Source organism: Tupaia chinensis, unplaced genomic scaffold (genome assembly GCF_000334495.1).
Source record: "Tupaia chinensis unplaced genomic scaffold, TupChi_1.0 Scaffold139833_1, whole genome shotgun sequence".
Classification (NCBI taxonomy): Eukaryota; Metazoa; Chordata; class Mammalia; order Scandentia; family Tupaiidae; genus Tupaia; species Tupaia belangeri.
The window spans coordinates 1,838,221-1,855,816 of NW_006199712.1; the positions used below are offsets into that span (position 1 = coordinate 1,838,221).

At 37.2% G+C, this 17,596-nt stretch overlaps 1 protein-coding gene across 1 annotated transcript in view; it reads right to left on the reverse strand.

Annotated features, from left to right (window-relative positions):
• Positions 1-3,702: 3,702 nt before the first annotated feature.
• Positions 3,703-17,596, reverse strand: part of DIPK2A (divergent protein kinase domain 2A) — a 25,623-nt gene continuing 11,729 nt past the window's right edge. The window contains exons 2-3 of the mRNA XM_006162320.3: positions 10,231-10,534; positions 3,703-6,842 (exon numbers count right to left, since the gene is read on the reverse strand). Of these exons, the coding sequence (XP_006162382.2) occupies positions 6,511-6,842; positions 10,231-10,534 (636 nt within the window). The 3' untranslated portion in view covers positions 3,703-6,510. The remainder of the gene's footprint in view (positions 6,843-10,230; positions 10,535-17,596) is intronic.

Here is a 17,596-nt window from a genome sequence, read left to right on the forward strand (position 1 = left end):
GAAATGAAGAAGGGACAACTGCAGTGTGACCATCTCCCACAGGTGGTGTTTTCTCTATTTTCTTCTCTCTCCAACAAATGCACACGCATTCCAGCAGATTGTTAAAAAGTCTGAAAATCGTAACACAAAGGACCACAAAAATCGAACTACTTAATAGTGGGAAAAATCCAAGGAACTCCATTCAGTAGTAGCACCACAAAAATATACGCATTGTTTAAAAAACAAATAAAACTCTAAAAGGTTGACTTTTCAAAATATTGATGAGACAATTAAAGCAAATTTCAGGAAATAAATAATTGGGGGTATGTTCTCTTCCCACTTCCCCTGGGCCACCCCTACCCAATATTACTGTTATTCTTCAAAATAAGGGAAGACAACCTGTGTGGGAAGTCCTTAGATTACTGTACAAAGTACTTAGGATAGCTATAAAAATGGATGAAGAAAATTGTACAAGAAAATAAAACCAATAATCAATGTCTTTTTTTCTTCTTTTGAGAGAATTTTTTGTGTTTCCAGCACATATGCCTTCGTCACTGGACTATGTCTGTTAAAAGGCATATGTGCTGGAAACAGCACATATGCCTTCGTCACTGGACTATGTCGCTGGACTCCCATGTAGTCGACCGCGGTTCGTGTCCCAGACCCAGTGGCTTAAAACTCACGCAGGGTGCATGTCCGTGCATGCCCAAGATCCCAAGAGAATAATGGAGAAGAAAGGACTGTGGCATGGCCATCCCCCCTGGGGGGTGATTTCTCGCTTTCTGTCTCTGTCTCTGTCTGGCGAGCACACGCACCCTATAGCAAAAACCTCTCAAAAAAAAAAAAAAAAGGCATATGGGATCACCAGAGTGAAAGAGAGAGAGAGAAAGCGAGAAATCACCCCTTGAGGGGATGGTTACACGACAATCCCTTCTCCATGCTCTGCTAAGGATTTTGGCTATGTACACACACGCACACCTGGTGTGAGCTTCAAGCCACTGGGTCTGGGACTCAAACTTCGGTTAAGTGTGGGGAAGTCCAGCCTTAACCACTACGTCACCTGCTAGCCCCAAAATAATAAATGTCTATAAAACAAAAAAACATAAAACAGAAAATGAGTGGGACCACTTAAGATTGGGATGCCATGGGTTTTGTTCTGGGATTAAAATGAAATACTGAAAAAGTATCACTTCTGTTAGTCCTATCTCCATCTCACAGTCTACAGGCGACATCATTCAGCACTGCCTACTCACCTGAGATAGACGTATAAAGGGAAACTAAAATTAACAACAAAATCCCAAGCCTAAGTGTTCTGAGTACTTTTAATGCTGTCACTTTACAAGCTAGACTTTCGGGGACCAGCAGGTGGCATGTTAGTTAAAAAGTTAAAGGTGCTAGACTCTTGCATAGCCAAACAAAGTTCAAGTCCCAGAACCGGTGATTTGAAAATCACACAGGGAGTGTGTCCAAAATCTCAAGAGGAGAATGGAGAAGGAATTGTAGCATGGCCATCCCCCTGAGGGGTGATTTCTCACTTTCCCTCTCTCTCTCTGCTAAGTGCATATGTGTTATGACAGAAACCATAAAAACAAACCAAACTGTCTATGCTCTTCACACTTGTTGAAATCAATCAGAAAATTCACTCCAGCTCTCCCATTGGCTATTTTTGTGACCACGGGCAAATTATCTTTCAAAAGAAAACGGAACTTTAAAATGTTCTTGCCCCAAATTTAAAGTTAACAGTACAGATTAATAAACTATACTTAATATAGAATAGGCACTTTACAGTTTTTCACATATTAAAAGCAAGCGCAAAATTAAAGTGGATAAGGTTACCCAACACAATAACCTATTAATTCAGTTGTTTAAATTGTTTCAACTTTTAAAAAAAGTGTATATATTCACATCAGGGTGCATGGTCACATTCATCATCCTGAGTCATTCATATAATGTTCCTCAATACACTTTCCACTAATAGAACCAGCAAGTGGTGTGGAGGTTGAGGTGCTGTATCCCACATGGCAGGCTGTGTGGTTCAAATCCCAGGCCCTGTGGCTTGAAAATCACATTGGGCACATGCATGCATGGCCAAAATCCCTAGAGGAGAATGGAGAAGGGATTGCAGCTGACCATCCCCTGGAGGATGATTTCTCACTTTCCCTCTCACTCATTTTCTCTAATGAGTACAATAGCAAAACTAAAAAAATTTTCACTAATATCTTTGGTAGCCATTACAGATCATTGCTCACAATGGTCTGTTCGCCAAAAATTGCAAAAGGGTGATGTAACATTCCTGCATTTATTAATTGGAATATTTTATGTATTCCATAAGATTTTCCTCTATTATTCTGAGTTTTCAAAATAATTCAAAATCTTTTTTTTTTTTAATTTTGAGAGAGAGATTTTTGCTAGAGGGTACATGTGCTCACCAGAAAGAGACAGAAAGCAAAAAATCACCCCCCAAGGGAAGATGGCCATGCCGCAATGCCTTCTTCTCCATTCTCTTCTCGGGATCTTGGGCGGGCACACACATACACCCGGCGTGAGTATTAAGCTGCCAGGTCCGGGACTAGAACCACAGTCGACTATGTGGGAGTCCAGGGACAACCATTACACCATTTGCTGGTCCCAATAATCGAATATCCTTTTAAAGATGACTGAATTGGTTTATGCTCTTGGGTCGCTGTTTTTTTTTTGGAGAGGTTTTTGCTATAGGGTGCGTGCGCTCACTCGCCAGACAGAGACAGAAAGCGAGAAATCATCCCCCAGGGGTGATGGCCACGCTGCAATCCTTTCTCCTCCATTCTCCTCTTGGGATCTTGGGTATGCACGCACACGTGCCAGGAGTGAGTTTTAAGCCACCGGGTCCGGAACACGATCTGCGGTGGACTACGTGGGAGTCCAGCAACATAGCCATTACGCTAACTACTGGTCCCTTGGGTCGCTGTTTTAATATCATTTTCAAATGTATACATTTTCATACTTAATATGTTACAATCCATTTTAGTTTTTCTTCTTACTGATCATGGAATTGCTCTATCTAGATAGCCAGTGGTTCAGGATCTCTGCAGTTGGAGCCAGAGCTTTTGAGCAAAAACGTGGTATTTGAGTGTTTTCCTATTTTGACAGAACTGAAGTATTACTATTTTTTTAAATGTGAGATAGTGTTGTGATCTTGTAGGACAAATGTTGACTGTGTATATTTGAGGCAAATAATATGTCTCAGATTTGTTTCAAATAAGCTGAAAGCACAGAGATTGGAGAAGAGATGAAAGTTTGGCCTCATGCTGCTTTTGAAGTTAGCAAACTGATAGCTATCCTCTTGGTTCATTATACTATTCTCTTCCATACATTTGAAAATTTCCATAATGAAATCTAAAAAAGAATCTCATGTGAAAGTTTTTAAAAAGTCACTATTACGGAAAAATATATCCCCCTGTAAGTCCAGCTCTCACCCAATCAGAGTTCCCAAAATTACACAAAACGCACACAAGAGGAAAAACAAGAACTTATCACAATCTCATTTTCCACTGAAGAAAAATGTGGATACTTGAAGTTAAGAGACAGGAAGGGAAGAGTGGGTGGTAGAGGGTGGGTGGTAGAGCAGGGGTAGGGGGGGCAGAGGGAAGAAACATTTAATAAAGAAGGTAAAGTTCTGTTAAAAAAATTTGTAATTTTTGCTGTACAAAAACTAAAAATTACAAAGAAAGATAGTCTGAAAAGTGTGATTCTTAAAGTATTCTTTATTAAGATCAGTAAAAGTTGTAGAAACAACTTTATATTATAAAGGCACAGGGAGACAATTCTGATAAAATATTCAAATTAAACAGTAACTTACAGTACAAAAGACAATTTTAATGCACATACAAATCCCAAATGTCTGATTCAAAAATATTTTACTGCGTCTATTAATGGGCAATGATTAAAAATATAAATTGCTGCTGTATAATAAATATCTGATAGTGAACATCTTGATAGCAAAGTGAACAAAATATTTATTGCTTTTCACATACATATTTTTCCCTGTAATTTTAAATTTCTAATTCTTGTACTAGCTTCTCTTCAACCTTTTCCAAAGATAAAAGAAACTCCACATAATCTCATGGGGGGAAATGGTAGTTATAAAAAACAAAACAAAACAAAAAAAACCCCACCTCCAGTAGCAATCACTGCTGGCAGTGTTTTCTCACTTCCTGTTCTGCAATCACAATCTCTATTTCAAAACATAAGACAAATGTTTGCTAAACCACAGACAGACAACATCTCTCTGACTGGCATTTTAAAGTTTGCAATGAATACTTACCAAGTATAAAAGGTGCTCGGTTTTGAAAATGTGTATTTTATTTGAAGTTTTGAGTAAGAGGCAAACGTTGGGCAAGTCATTTTAAGTACTCCCTCAAAAAGTTTCCAAAGTTGTAAAAAGTCAGCTCAGTAAAATTTCCAGCACTTAAATGTTTCATTGAGGGCTAGTTGATATATGCAATGTACTGATGTATAAAAATTAACATAATATAATTAATATACTTTATAATGAAGAGCATGTACCCTCTTCTTCTCCAGTTTTTAAACTGGGATTAACTTGGTCTTCATCCTCCTCTTTTCATAGAAACATAGTTTTAGATGACAAAACTAGAATTTCCATCACGACAGTAAAATAACATGAAAGCATCATCCTAATTTGATTAATACTATTTCAACCTAAAAAAATACCTGCATTACAGTATTGATAATCGTAAAGTTACTTAACCGTATGTCATACTTAGACAGTGTAGCAGCTAGTCATGTGCCTGGCACAGAGTTGCTCAATAAATAGTTGCTGAATGAGTGAAAAAGAAAACTTGGCTTTGGTTGTGCATATTCTAATCACTTTCTGATTAAGAATAAGGTCAATCTCAAACTAAGCACTGCACAGTACACCAAATTTTGCTGTAAACAAAGTAACTTCAACAGAAAAATATGACCTATGTTAGTGAGATTCAACTTATAAACTGTAATATTCTTTGAAATAGCCCACTAATTCCACATCATTGTTCATTTTTATCCTCATAACTTAAATTATGTGTTTTTCTTTTTGTCAGAGGGTGCACATGCTCACCAGAGAGAGAAAGAGAGCAGAAGAAAGTACCTGACAGAGCATGGTCACATTGCAGTCCCTTTCTCTGCCATTTCTCCAACCTGTTCGGGTTTGGGGCACGTATGTGCATGTGCCCAGCATGTTTTCCAAGACACTGGACTAGAACGTGAACTGCAATCAGCCGTGCGATCCAGCTCTCTCTACCAGGGTATGGTGCCAGCCCCTACATTTGATGTTTTGATGCTAGGTAAAGAAGACTGAGGTGGGCACTGTGGCTAAAATATCTGCTCTACAGTAAAAATTATTAGTCCATCAATAAAAAAAGGTTGATGATGCCTAATTAATGCTAACAATGACTACCACATTAATTTTCCAAAACTACCAATGAATAAAAGGTATGATGTTTAAGTCACATATTTTTGAAGCAGTAGCCTAATTTTTGATATTAAAGAATAACCAGTTAAGTCTGAATTTAATGATGACAGAGCTAAAATACTGGTAGTGGGATAGTAGAATAAGTAGGTGACCAATTCTATTTTAACTTCTAAACATGGAACTAGGTTTAGTATTTCTTTGGCATATGCATTACTATCTTGGACTAGTGAGCATTTTAAAAAATACTGAATTGTATTTTTTTCTAAATCAAAATTATCAAGGTATAGACGGCTAGTATACTCTTCTTAAAGCCTTTAGTAAAGGGCAAAATGACACTTTGCAACGTATGCCAAACTTCATGTTTAGTGTACACTTATAATTATTGGCATAGAAGGATGTAACCGTTAAGTAACTGGAAATGATATCATGCAATGGTGAACTCACAGACAGTGGGGAGAAAGTATTTACATAATAAAATATTCAGCTTTCTGAAAAAATGAGTAAACTTGGGAACCCTGCCCTAACATTAAATTTATGTACCGCATAGCAATGAATAAAAACTAGTCAAAATTTAAATGAACACCTACAGTAACCTGAACGTGTAAAATTTAATAAAAACCATAAAAATGGAAAAACACCCTACACATCAGAAGGAAAAAAATGGCCTATAAAACAGGCCGATCTAACTTAACATTCAAAGAAAATGCAAGAGATTCACAAAATCATGATAGTAATGCAAACTAAGTACCAAGTACCGTTTGATACACAGCCAATGTAACTACCAGACTCAATTCCAACAGCTTAACAAGATTCCTTAATCCACTCAGGCATTCAGGGACAGGGGGCCAAGCAGTCAATGGTATCTCAAGTCTCCAAAGTATAAGAACATACTTATTTGCAGAAGCGTCATGTGATTTTTGAAGCAGTGTCTTATTTTGACGGATGTTAATGTAAAACCTATCAGTGCAAGTTTATTATCCTCTGAATGTAATACTTTCCGATTTCGTTTTTCCAGATAGTTTTTGGTGGTTTAGTTTAGCCAGTGCTATTGAAATGGAGAAAAGGAAAAGGTTCTCCATAGACTACCTCACATTGTTACTTAATTGTGCTAGATATTCGCGCAGTTCTTTTGCAGCCTGGAATCTGCCATAGCGCTTCTTTGGGTTGGCACACTCATCCAGCAAGGCCTCCAGGCGGCCATCTTTGGCAATTTCACTTGGTGGGTCATGAAGGAGTCCGCCAGAAGTGCCACGCCAGGTGGCATGTCTGGATAAGAGGTTCTGACAAACAGCATAGTAATTGTGGTCCACAGTGGCACGAGCACAAAGAATTTCTTTTGAAAACGATAAGCAAGCCTCCTTATCACAGTCATCAAATTTACTTTCATACCATACATCCCAATTTTCAGGTTTATCTGTGGAGAAGGAAAAGCAGAAAGGGAAAAAAACATTTTAAAATAGTTTTTATTGCTTTTTTAAAACAGAATATGTTACTAACATACAGCTTTGTTCTATACTGTTAGGTATAATAGTGTATTACAATTTTAAACATTTACATGTATAGATTCACACAGTTGATCCTTGGGAGCCCAACAATGCCAGGCAGACAAATTTGACAGGTTACTACCACCTGAGGGTTCAAACTAGCGACTCCATCATCCATAAAAGATGCACTATGAAGTACGCTACAGGAGTGTGGAGGAAGCAATTTTTCACCTGTAGCTGCAGAAGGCAGTGGTAGAGGGAAACATCTGCTTTAAATCTAAAAAGATAACAAGTCTAAAAAGAAATGATAGAAACAGCATTCCAGGCCAGGGTACACTAAAGGCATGGACTTCAAGGGTTGGTTCAGCTGGATCAGGAAACAATGAGCAGCTAACTGTGGCTACAGTGTGAGACAGGTGCCTGCAGAGGAGGTCCAGATGAGGCTAAAAAAATAGAATGAACCATGTGTGATCATGACTATGACTTGTGTTATAGAAAAGAAACTCTATATTGAAAACTAGAGGGACTAAGATAACCATAATTAAAGAAAGCCCAGAAAAGAAAAAAAAAAAAGCCAGATTGAAGAGCCATTTGAGTTAAAAATTAACAGGTAAGAGCAGACACAGTTTAAGGTTCTAACTAGATGAGAAAGAAGATATTACTAACATAACGGTGTCAATATTTTAAACTAGAGGGACTAAGAAACCATAATTAAAGAAAGCCCAGAAAAGAAAAAAAAAAAAGCCAGATTGAAGAGCCATTTGAGTTAAAAATTAACAGGTAAGAGCAGACACAGTTTAAGGTTCTAACTAGATGAGAAAGAAGATATTACTAACATAACGGTGTCAATATTTTATGTATAAACATCTTATAAAGAATCTACAAGGCATTCAGGTGAGCATGTCATGTGTACAACCAGAACTAGACTTAAGTCTCACGACTCTAAGCTCAGAGGTGTGGATGCACGTTCACAGCACATGACCCCGATGGAGCAAGGCTGGAAGGACAAGTCATTAACTGCATATGAAGGAGAGATGAGGCATTTCGGTCAGTGGAAACCACGTAGGGAAAAAAGAAGGGGAAAGCTTCCTTCCAAAGAAACCAAAAGGTCCTATGTAGAAAATGAAGATTCAAGGGCCATAAACAGAGGGATATTAAAAATAAAGCAGAATAAGGCAGCATCACAAATTATGCCCTGGTAAAGAGCCTGGATTTTAGGGACCAGCAGTTGGCATAATGGCTATGTCGCTGGACTCCCATGTAGTCAATCACGGTTCAAGTCCCAAACCCGGTAGCTTAAACTCATGCCGGGCGCGTGTGCATGCATCCCCAAGATCCCGAGAAGAGAATGCAGGAGAAGGGACTGCAGCATGGCCATCCCCTCCGGGGGTGTGTGCATGTGTGATTTCTCGCTTTCTGTCTCTGTCTTTTTGGCGAGTGAGTGCACGTGCCCTATAGCAAAAACCTCTTCAAAAAAAAAAAAGAGTTTGTATTTTACTTGAAGAACAATGGGAAGTCATTAAAGCTTTACATTTCACCTGGGGAATTCATAAGATCAGATTTATGCTTTTAGTCAGTCACTACTTCAGTAGAAGGAGGCCAGAGGAGGAAATAATTTCAAAAAGTTGTTACTAATCATAGTGTAATTTGACAAATTCGCCAATTAGGTGGTTGCTAATGGCAAGGCACCATGACCAAAGTCATGTTTAATGGATTAAAGAACAGAGGATAAGAAAGCAAAGACAGGTAAATAAGAAAAACTTGTAAGAACAATCGAAATGCAAGAAGCAAGAGTCGTGCATGAACTTGTTTATGGGAAGGTAAGAGAAGTTGGACATTAAAGGAGGGGAATGGGAAGTTGAAGAGGAAAACTGACACAACAGGTTCACAAAGAGGGATCTACTCTGTCTGAAAGACAATGCGTGTTGGCAAGCTAATGGGAAGAACACTGAGGGAGTTATCACAGTGGAACCTCAATTTCCCTGTGAAGCATAACATAACATAGTTTCCAACTAGAAAGCTGAAAAGACAAGAGGGTGACTGGATGGACAGACCCTACTGCAAAGTGGCTATTTAGAGAGCCTTCACCATGAGGTGTGTGAAAGCTGGCCAGAGTTAAATAGCACTGGAGCAATGCTCACTGTTGGAAATGTGAGAAAACAAGCTATACAGCTGGATTCACCCAAGGTCAGGAATTGGTTGGAAAAGAACTGTAGCAATTATTACAGGAATGTTTGCATAAATGAGTTATAAAAAATTATTTTTACTAGCACTGGAATGAAAAGTTTTAAAGTTTAAGCAAACTGCACAATTCTGTGACTGTACTGAAAGAAAAAAACAAACACTCAATTGTACACTTTACTATGAGCTGTGACAACGGTCACAGATATAGGAGGAGAGAAGTGGGGAGTGGAACACTCCAGCAGGGTGTTCACCCCCTGTGGGAGGATCTACATGGCAAGTCAAGAAATAATCAAAAAGTAGTTGGGTCAGTATAGAGTCAGAACAAGGCATGGAAAAAAATCAATACTTAAGAAGATCATGACAAAACCATGCAAAAAGTGTCAACCTAATATACTGCTGCCACATGAACTGCATTCCCCAGGTGCTACAGAGTTTTACCTTCTGTCTGACAAAAGGTCCTAATACTCCTTATATCAGAAGCGAGGGAATTAAAAATATAAGACCCTCAACATGGTACAACAACTATCTGCTTTCTAAATAAACTGATTCAAGAATTACAGGCTTTACACCCTTTACACTTTAAATTTTATGATATTTAATTTTTAAAGCACTTTAGACACTATGCTCAACTACCCTGTGAAGAGCTCACAAATACGTGGACAGCACAGTTTTGAGAGAGATGTAGCTATCGGAAATATCAACCAAAGTCAGATCTGCTGTAGAAAACATCCAAATGGTTAAAAAACAAAACTGAATCACCACTATAGGAACTCAAAACACAGAGAAAGAGAGGCCTCCTTGAAAGCAGTACAGTGTCTCCAGTAGTCTTTATCAGCCTAAACTTCATTATGCATCAGACTCCTAAACCACAGAATACAGTGAACAGTATACAAAGTAATGTACACACAGAGAATATTTCTGTCCATATGAATCCAAAATTATTTTATTAAGTATGGAGAAGCTATTAATAAATGTACAAATACAATAAACACAGTAAGCATTCATTTACTAAAAGAAAGATGCAAAGTTGCTATCTAAGAAGGAAATTTAAGGTTTGCTTCATGTAAATATCCTGACTTAGCAATAAAAAAAAAGTTTATTTCCCCATCCCAAGTCTAAAAGTTACATACTTACTTTGTCTGATTAATCTTTTGTCAGCAACCAAAACGTTTTCAGCATCCACGATGATGACCTTCCCATCTCTAGGACCGACTGCGAAATTGTCAAAGCTGACGTCCAGGAGGTAGAGTGCAAACTCAAAGTCGTTGTTTGTAAGCTGCTCTGCTATTTCCATTAATTGCCAAGCGAGGTCAACTCGCTTCTCCCATGGTGCATGGAAGTAACTCCACAGTTCTTCTCCAACATAATTTACAGCCACCATTCTTCCACAAGCTCCAAGATATTTTGCAAATGGCCAACCTTCATCAGATGGAAAACTCTACAAAAGAATTATCTTATTATATGATATTCTGTTGAAGATATCCTAGGTCTACCCCAGATCCTCTCAGTAGAAACTGCTATTAGGAATCAGTTTGCATTTTCTTGTACTGAAAATATTCAAGTTTATAAGAGATAGATTTCAGTCTTTTTCTAACTTGTATAGTTACTATGTATCTGGGAGAAATTTTAAATACAGGACTTTATAATACACAGCTAAAAGTTGATGTCTTGCTTATCAAAATCTCAGAAACAAACTACCAAACCAATCAATAAAAGGCAAGTCATTATTTTTATCAACTCCAACTCCAAAACTGTTTATGCTCTCCTTCATCTTTTTTTTTTTCTTTTCCTTTTTTGTTAGAGTATGTGTGCGCTCACCACAGAGAATGAGACAACAGAAAGAAAGCACCTTCTAACTGGCCATGGTCACACGACGATTCTTTTTCTTGTTCCTCCATTCTTTTTTCTTCCATTTCTCTACCCCATCAGGATTTGGGGCACACAGACATGCATAGGTGCCCAGCATGTTTTTCAAGCTGGGGCCAGGAATGGAATCACAGTCAGTCACGTGGGATCCAGTTTTCTATACGGCACTCAACCGCATTAAGACGGGGCCAGCCCTCGATTATCTTCTTTGACTTTTGTTCGTGCAGACAACCAACACTTCTTTTTCAATGGACAATACTGCAGGTCTGTCAACCAGCAATTAGTACCAGGCACAGGCACTGTGCTATGCTGGCAATAAGAATGAACTTAACAGTTCCTGTTTAGTCATGGACTTCTACTTCAGAAGAGCAGAGAGACACTGAATAAATAATTGTGAGTGTCATAAATATTAGTTACTAAAAATCATTACAGGAACATTTGTTATAATACCTAATCCAAAGGCAGGCAAGAATGGAATTCAGGGGAAGATTCTTAGAAGGTGTCTTATAACCTGCATCCAAAGGTTGGAAAGAAACAAACTGATATGCTATCAATGCAACCTCCACTCTAAGTACTTTAGCTCCAAGTTAATCTGTTTCCCTTTCCCCAGCCACATTTTCTGTTCATTTTGGTGCAGTCTCAAAATTATTTATTCTCTTCACCTTAGCAAGGTTTTTCAATGAATCTGAAAACTAATTGGAGGATTATCACCTCATATCAAAACAAAATTCTTCAATGTGATGAAGAAGCCATTTTTCTTTTCTTTTTCTTTTTTTTTTTTTTGGAGAGGTTTTTGCTATAGGGTGTGTACACTCGCCAAAAAGACAAGAGAGAGAGAAAGCGAGAAATCACCCCCCAGCAGGGATGGTCACGCCGCAATCCCTTCTCCTGCATCTCCTCTCGGGATCTTGGGCACACACACACATGCCTGGCATGAGTTTAAGCCACCGGATCCAGGACTCAAACTGCAGTCGACTACAAGGGAGTCCAGCAACATAGCCGTCACACCATCTGCTGGTCCCCGAAGTAAAATGATAACCTTTATCCAATATTCCTTCCAGTGCTAACACACAAAACTACAAAATGAACATTAGAGGATCAAAGTATAGCAAGCAATATTTTAGACAACTTCTTACATAAGATTACACAGCTAGAGGTATGTTTTAAGAGCCATTCCCTCAGCCTAGCGCCTTTCCAGAAGTTAAAAAAAAAAAAATTATGAGATGATATTTCCACAACTACTACACAGGAATGAAAGTGGACTGAACAAACAGTATTAATTAAAACACCACAGAATGTGGCTACAGACATTGTAAAACTGAACAATCTACAAACATTTGAAGAACTGGAGCTGAGGCTCTTCTTGCAGCTCTTAAGAAAATAGGCCATACTAATTTTACCTGGAGCTAACTATCCAAACGACAATATCCTTAAAATTCTTACTGCGTTTAGGAAAAAATTTAAAGATTTTTAGAACTAAAATTAATCCATAATTACCTATTTTCATTTGTGCTTCCTTTCGACACAACAACCATGCATGTTCCTTGTGTATATAACTTCTTTTACATTTTAATATCTGCAGTTTTGTGATGAAACACTAACGATGTAAATGAAAATTTTAGACATTATGAATCTTTAAGTATAGTAAATTAATTGATTCGATTTTAATTCAGAGGCACCATCCACTGATTCTTTAGAAAGTAAAGATAAATACATGTTTAATCTCACACCTGAGAATTTATTTTCTACTGAGCACTGGGGAAAGTGACAGATTGCTCACGGTCAAAGTGGCAGTGCAACATCTGTTTGTTAACCACACACTATTTTCAACTTTTCCTACCAATTTAAATTGCTCCAAGACCCTGGAACTGTAGACAAATGATCACAAAGATTTAACTATCTTCCAGAAGTTTTCACATACACAATTCCTGACATTAAAAAAAATGAAAGGACTAAAAATAAGTTAGTGTGTGAGGCTTTATGGTTTTATCATGCAAAAGGTAAAACAAAAATCTCCTCCACACACCATGGGTATATTATTCACATGACATATTGTAGAACAGATACAAACATATCTTTGTGAAAATAAAATAGTCTTTGACAACAGGAGAAGAGGGAGCCCTGCCAACATCTGCACATGCACAAATGCCTCCTTGTTTTTGGAGCCTTTCCAACTGGCAAACGGCAGTCAAATCTACACTTCATTACCCGAGTCCCTCATAGAAGACGGTAAAATATACGAACAAACGTCCCATCGATCAACTCTATATTCATACAGTGATTTCTGACAATGTTAACTGGAACCCTGTCATGCCTCATTTTAGGAGGAGCACTGCAGTTCTTTCACACAGTTTGTTTCCTAACCTTTTGGAAGAAGTTTAATGAATAAGTTCAAACCACTGATTACTATGATGTAAATTTTTCATTATATAATCAAAATAGTCAGATTTCATTAATAAGAAAAAAATTCTATTGAACTTACTGTAGTACGAAGAAAATGCTCAAGGGAAGCCAAAATATTTGTTAAGTTGCTCTTAAAGCAATTCTGGCTTAGAACCAAATTACCATGGCCAAGCACAGTTCGAGAGACAGAAAATATTAAGACTTTGGTGCCTGGATTTGTGAAAATATTAAGCAATAAGAAAAACAAGTTCTCTTTGATGTTCAAACTCTCACACTACATAAAACACAGTAACTACTCTATTGCTGAGGCCTAATTTTCTTATTGAAAGCAAAATCTAAATATCAGATTTTCAAATTGCTTAGAACAAGTACTTATCTAAGGTAACCTGAAACAAAATGTGAGTACTTTAATCAAATATTACATCTGGGGAAAAAAATGTACAAATACTTTTCAATCAGAAGAAGGAGGATAGTATCAATTCTTTTCATTAAAAAAATTATTTAGTTAGTTTTATTTATTGTTGTTATTATTTTAGTTTGACTAGACAGAGACAGAGATAGAGACAGAGAGTGAAAGGGAGAGTGAGAAAGCAAGCTGCCAGGTCCAGGACTTGAATTGCACTCAGCCACAACACCACCTGCCAGCCCCAGAAGAGTTTAATTCTAACTGGATTGGAGACAATCAATTTTCCAGGGTTTTACTCTGGCTCTTATGTCATAACATATGAGACTATACAAAGGCACAAAAGTTATAAAACTTTTTACTTTCCTGTTACTGTGGTTTTGTTGTTTTTTTTTGTTACTGTGGTTTTTTTAATTAAGTTGGTGACAACTCAATAAAGACACCTATATGCTATCACAAATGTACAAATTAAAAATAAAAATTTGAAAGTTAAGCCAAACATAGTTAACTGCTAAAATTAAAAAAAAAATTCAATGCCTTCACTGTTAATTATTTACAAAATAAAGGTTATTTCAAATATGAAACCTAATATAAAGCACCAAGTTGAGCATTTTTGTTTTGTTTTTGTTTTTGGTGGTAATAAAACTACAGGTTCAATTCTAGGATATAATAAAACTTAAATAATATTAATAACAGTATGTATTTACAGTATCTCTTTTTAAAATTAATTTGCCAGAGTCTGTGCACTGGTGTGAAACAGACAGAGAACGTGAGAAGATACTTCCCATGGGGAACCAGTCATGTTGCAATCTCTTCTCCACTGTTCTCTCCCTCCAGGATCCTGGGCAAACACACACACACTGAACGTGTTTTTTCAAGCCACCAGGTCTGGGACTCAAACCACAAAGTCAGCCATGTGAGATCCAGCCACCTCGAGCACCAGGCCACTAGATGGTCCAGTATCTTTAGACCTCTATTTAAACCAGGCCACCAGTTGGTCCCAGAATCCTTGAGAGTGTGTTTGTGCCTGTGCGCACACTGAAGGGTGCATCTGCTCACTACTGAGACAGACAGAGAAATGGGAGAAAGCATCTTCCATGAGGAAGGGTCAGGCCACAGTCCCTCTCTTTCACCTCTCCCTCCTGTCCTAATTTTGAGCACACACGTAGCAATGCCTTCATGTTCCTCAAGCCACCAAGTCTGAGACTTAAATCACGTATAGCTGGCCACAAAAGATCCAGCTGCTTTTCCCACCAGGCCATGGGGCTAGCTGCCCATGTTTATACCATGTTAAAGCCAACATTTCAGAAACAAGTAATCCAAACCATTAAGGTCATCTATTCTAAATGAAAAGATAATGAAAAGAATATATATATATATATATATATATATTCAAAATTATAGCAGTGATCAGGAAATTTGTCTATTTTATATGCTTTATAGCATATGCTACCTCATTAAATGCCTATATTTAAAGGATGATATATAAGTAGAATAAGGAACTTGTAGTTAAAAGGTTAGATTTTCAAGGTTCACATCCACTTCAACATCTCACTAGCTGAAACCATGAAAAGGTAATTTCTTTAAACTTTGGTTTCTTCCTCTATAAAGTTGGAATAATATTTGTACTACCATATTCATCAGAACAAACTAAGGATCAAAATAATAAATAATAAAATGGACTTTGTAAATGAAGTATTATTTTATAAAGAACTGCTTACCAAAATACTTTTATACCTCCTGTTTCAATGTGTTAAATTACAAGTCCATTCATTAAGAGATGTGCTTATTTTTCTATCACTTACTAAAAAGTATTTATAAATAATGAACACCTTCCAAATATAACCAAGAGCCACTCAATTAGAGAAACATCTTAACTGCTCTCTAGTAGTTTCCATTTTATAATGTAATATATAACTTAGTTACCAAACTTTAAAAAGACTCGATGCTATGAGAAATATATAAAGCATCCATAAGCATAAAAATGTGACAAATTAAATTGGTTAACATCTATACACATAAACACAGCATTTATGCTTGCTTTCTATTTATTACAGGTAAACACAACAAAGAGAATCCCAAATGCTGAAATAACCTATTATCTACAAAGATCAATACCCATATCATGATTTTATGAGATCAATAAAGAGGATGTGAAATAAATCTAGAACAGGAAGGCACCTAAATTTTAGATCTATTAGGTTGTCAGAAAAGTCATGACACATTTTTGCATAGAAAAACAGAAAAACACATCCTGGCTTTTCTGTTGGCACAACAGTTCAATCTTATTAGCTTAATGTTCAGTGATCCGCCTAATGTCACGTAGTGAGGCAAAGCCAGGACATGCTTTAATTCTTTTTATAAGAGTCAAAGTGGATCCCAAAGACAGATTAACACAACCCCTCAATCTAATATCCTTCTGCTTAAATTTTTTTCACATTTTAAAAAGATAACAGCATGGAGCTGGCCCCAGAGTGCAATGGTTAAATACTGTCCGAGGGGACCAGACCCCACATGGCTAACCGTGGTTTAAGTCCTGGCCTCAGTAGCCTGAAAAGCATGTCAGGTCTGTGCTTAGGATCCTGACAGGAAGGACTGGAGTAAGGATCCCTGGCATCATGACCAGGTTCCCCGAGGTGCTTTCTCTCTCTGGTGTGCACACAGACACTGTGGCATAAAAATAAAAATTTTTTAAAGATAACAGTGCATATATAACACAGTATCTCACAAGCAAACATGCTGCAAAAATAATATGAAATTATTTACTTTAGTGGACCTCTATTTAGGCTGAGATAAAGGTAAGTTATACTAGACAGACTGGTGATGGGCAGTAAACATATTTCAGGCACATGGTAAAGCAGAAACTGTCTTCTCAGAAAGGAAAAAAGGACCAAAACAGATGCAGTGAAATGAATGACAAAATGGCTTGAGGTAATGAAGTCTAGAGAGATAAGGACTAGATCATGTTGACACTTTTCAGATAAAATACAAACTCCTCACCAGTCTTCACAGCACAGTCTACACGCTATGAAAAATAAATTTATATTAAAACCTTAACACTCAAGATTGTCTTACATACTGAAATCAGTCAGTATCCTGTGATACGTACTATGGATTCCAAATATCAAGTTTTTTTTTAAAAATCCCAATGATACATTTTTAGCAACACCCACTGTCCCAACAGGTTACTAAGGCTGTTTTATACTGTGTAACAGTGATGGAAAAAGTAGACATGGAATGTCTCATAAAGATACAGGAAAGAGGCTCAGCCTCACTGGCACAGGCAGCAAGGTGCTGCTGTGAGATACTGTAGCCACATGGAAGGCCTGGGTTTGGATCCCAGGCAACCTGAACATACTTGAGAGGCTGATACACACTGGTGAGCATGGTTGGCTGGGAGGCTGCAGGGAGGACTGCAGCAAGGCCATCTGTCAAGGGTACCTATTTTTCTCTCTCTTTCATACAAAATTGGAACTTAAAAAACACAGCCCTAATAAATAAAAATAAAATCAACTTTAAAGGTATTTGCATTCTATTATCTTCTTTTCTCTTATGACTAAAAGTAGTGTTTGTACAGTAAATTTAAGAGATCAAAACTCTTTCCATAAGAAACACACAATATTTTATCATTATTTCACATCCTATTAAAAGGAACATAAGTCTGCAGTACACCTAACAAGATAAATCCACACAGAACTAGTGATGTGTTACCACTTTTGACTATTTTTGAAGAAGGTAATTCTTAGTATTAAAAAATGAATAAAATCTATTAATAATAAAAACAATCCAAAATTGGGTATTTTGGTCTTCTACATAACTGGCATTCCT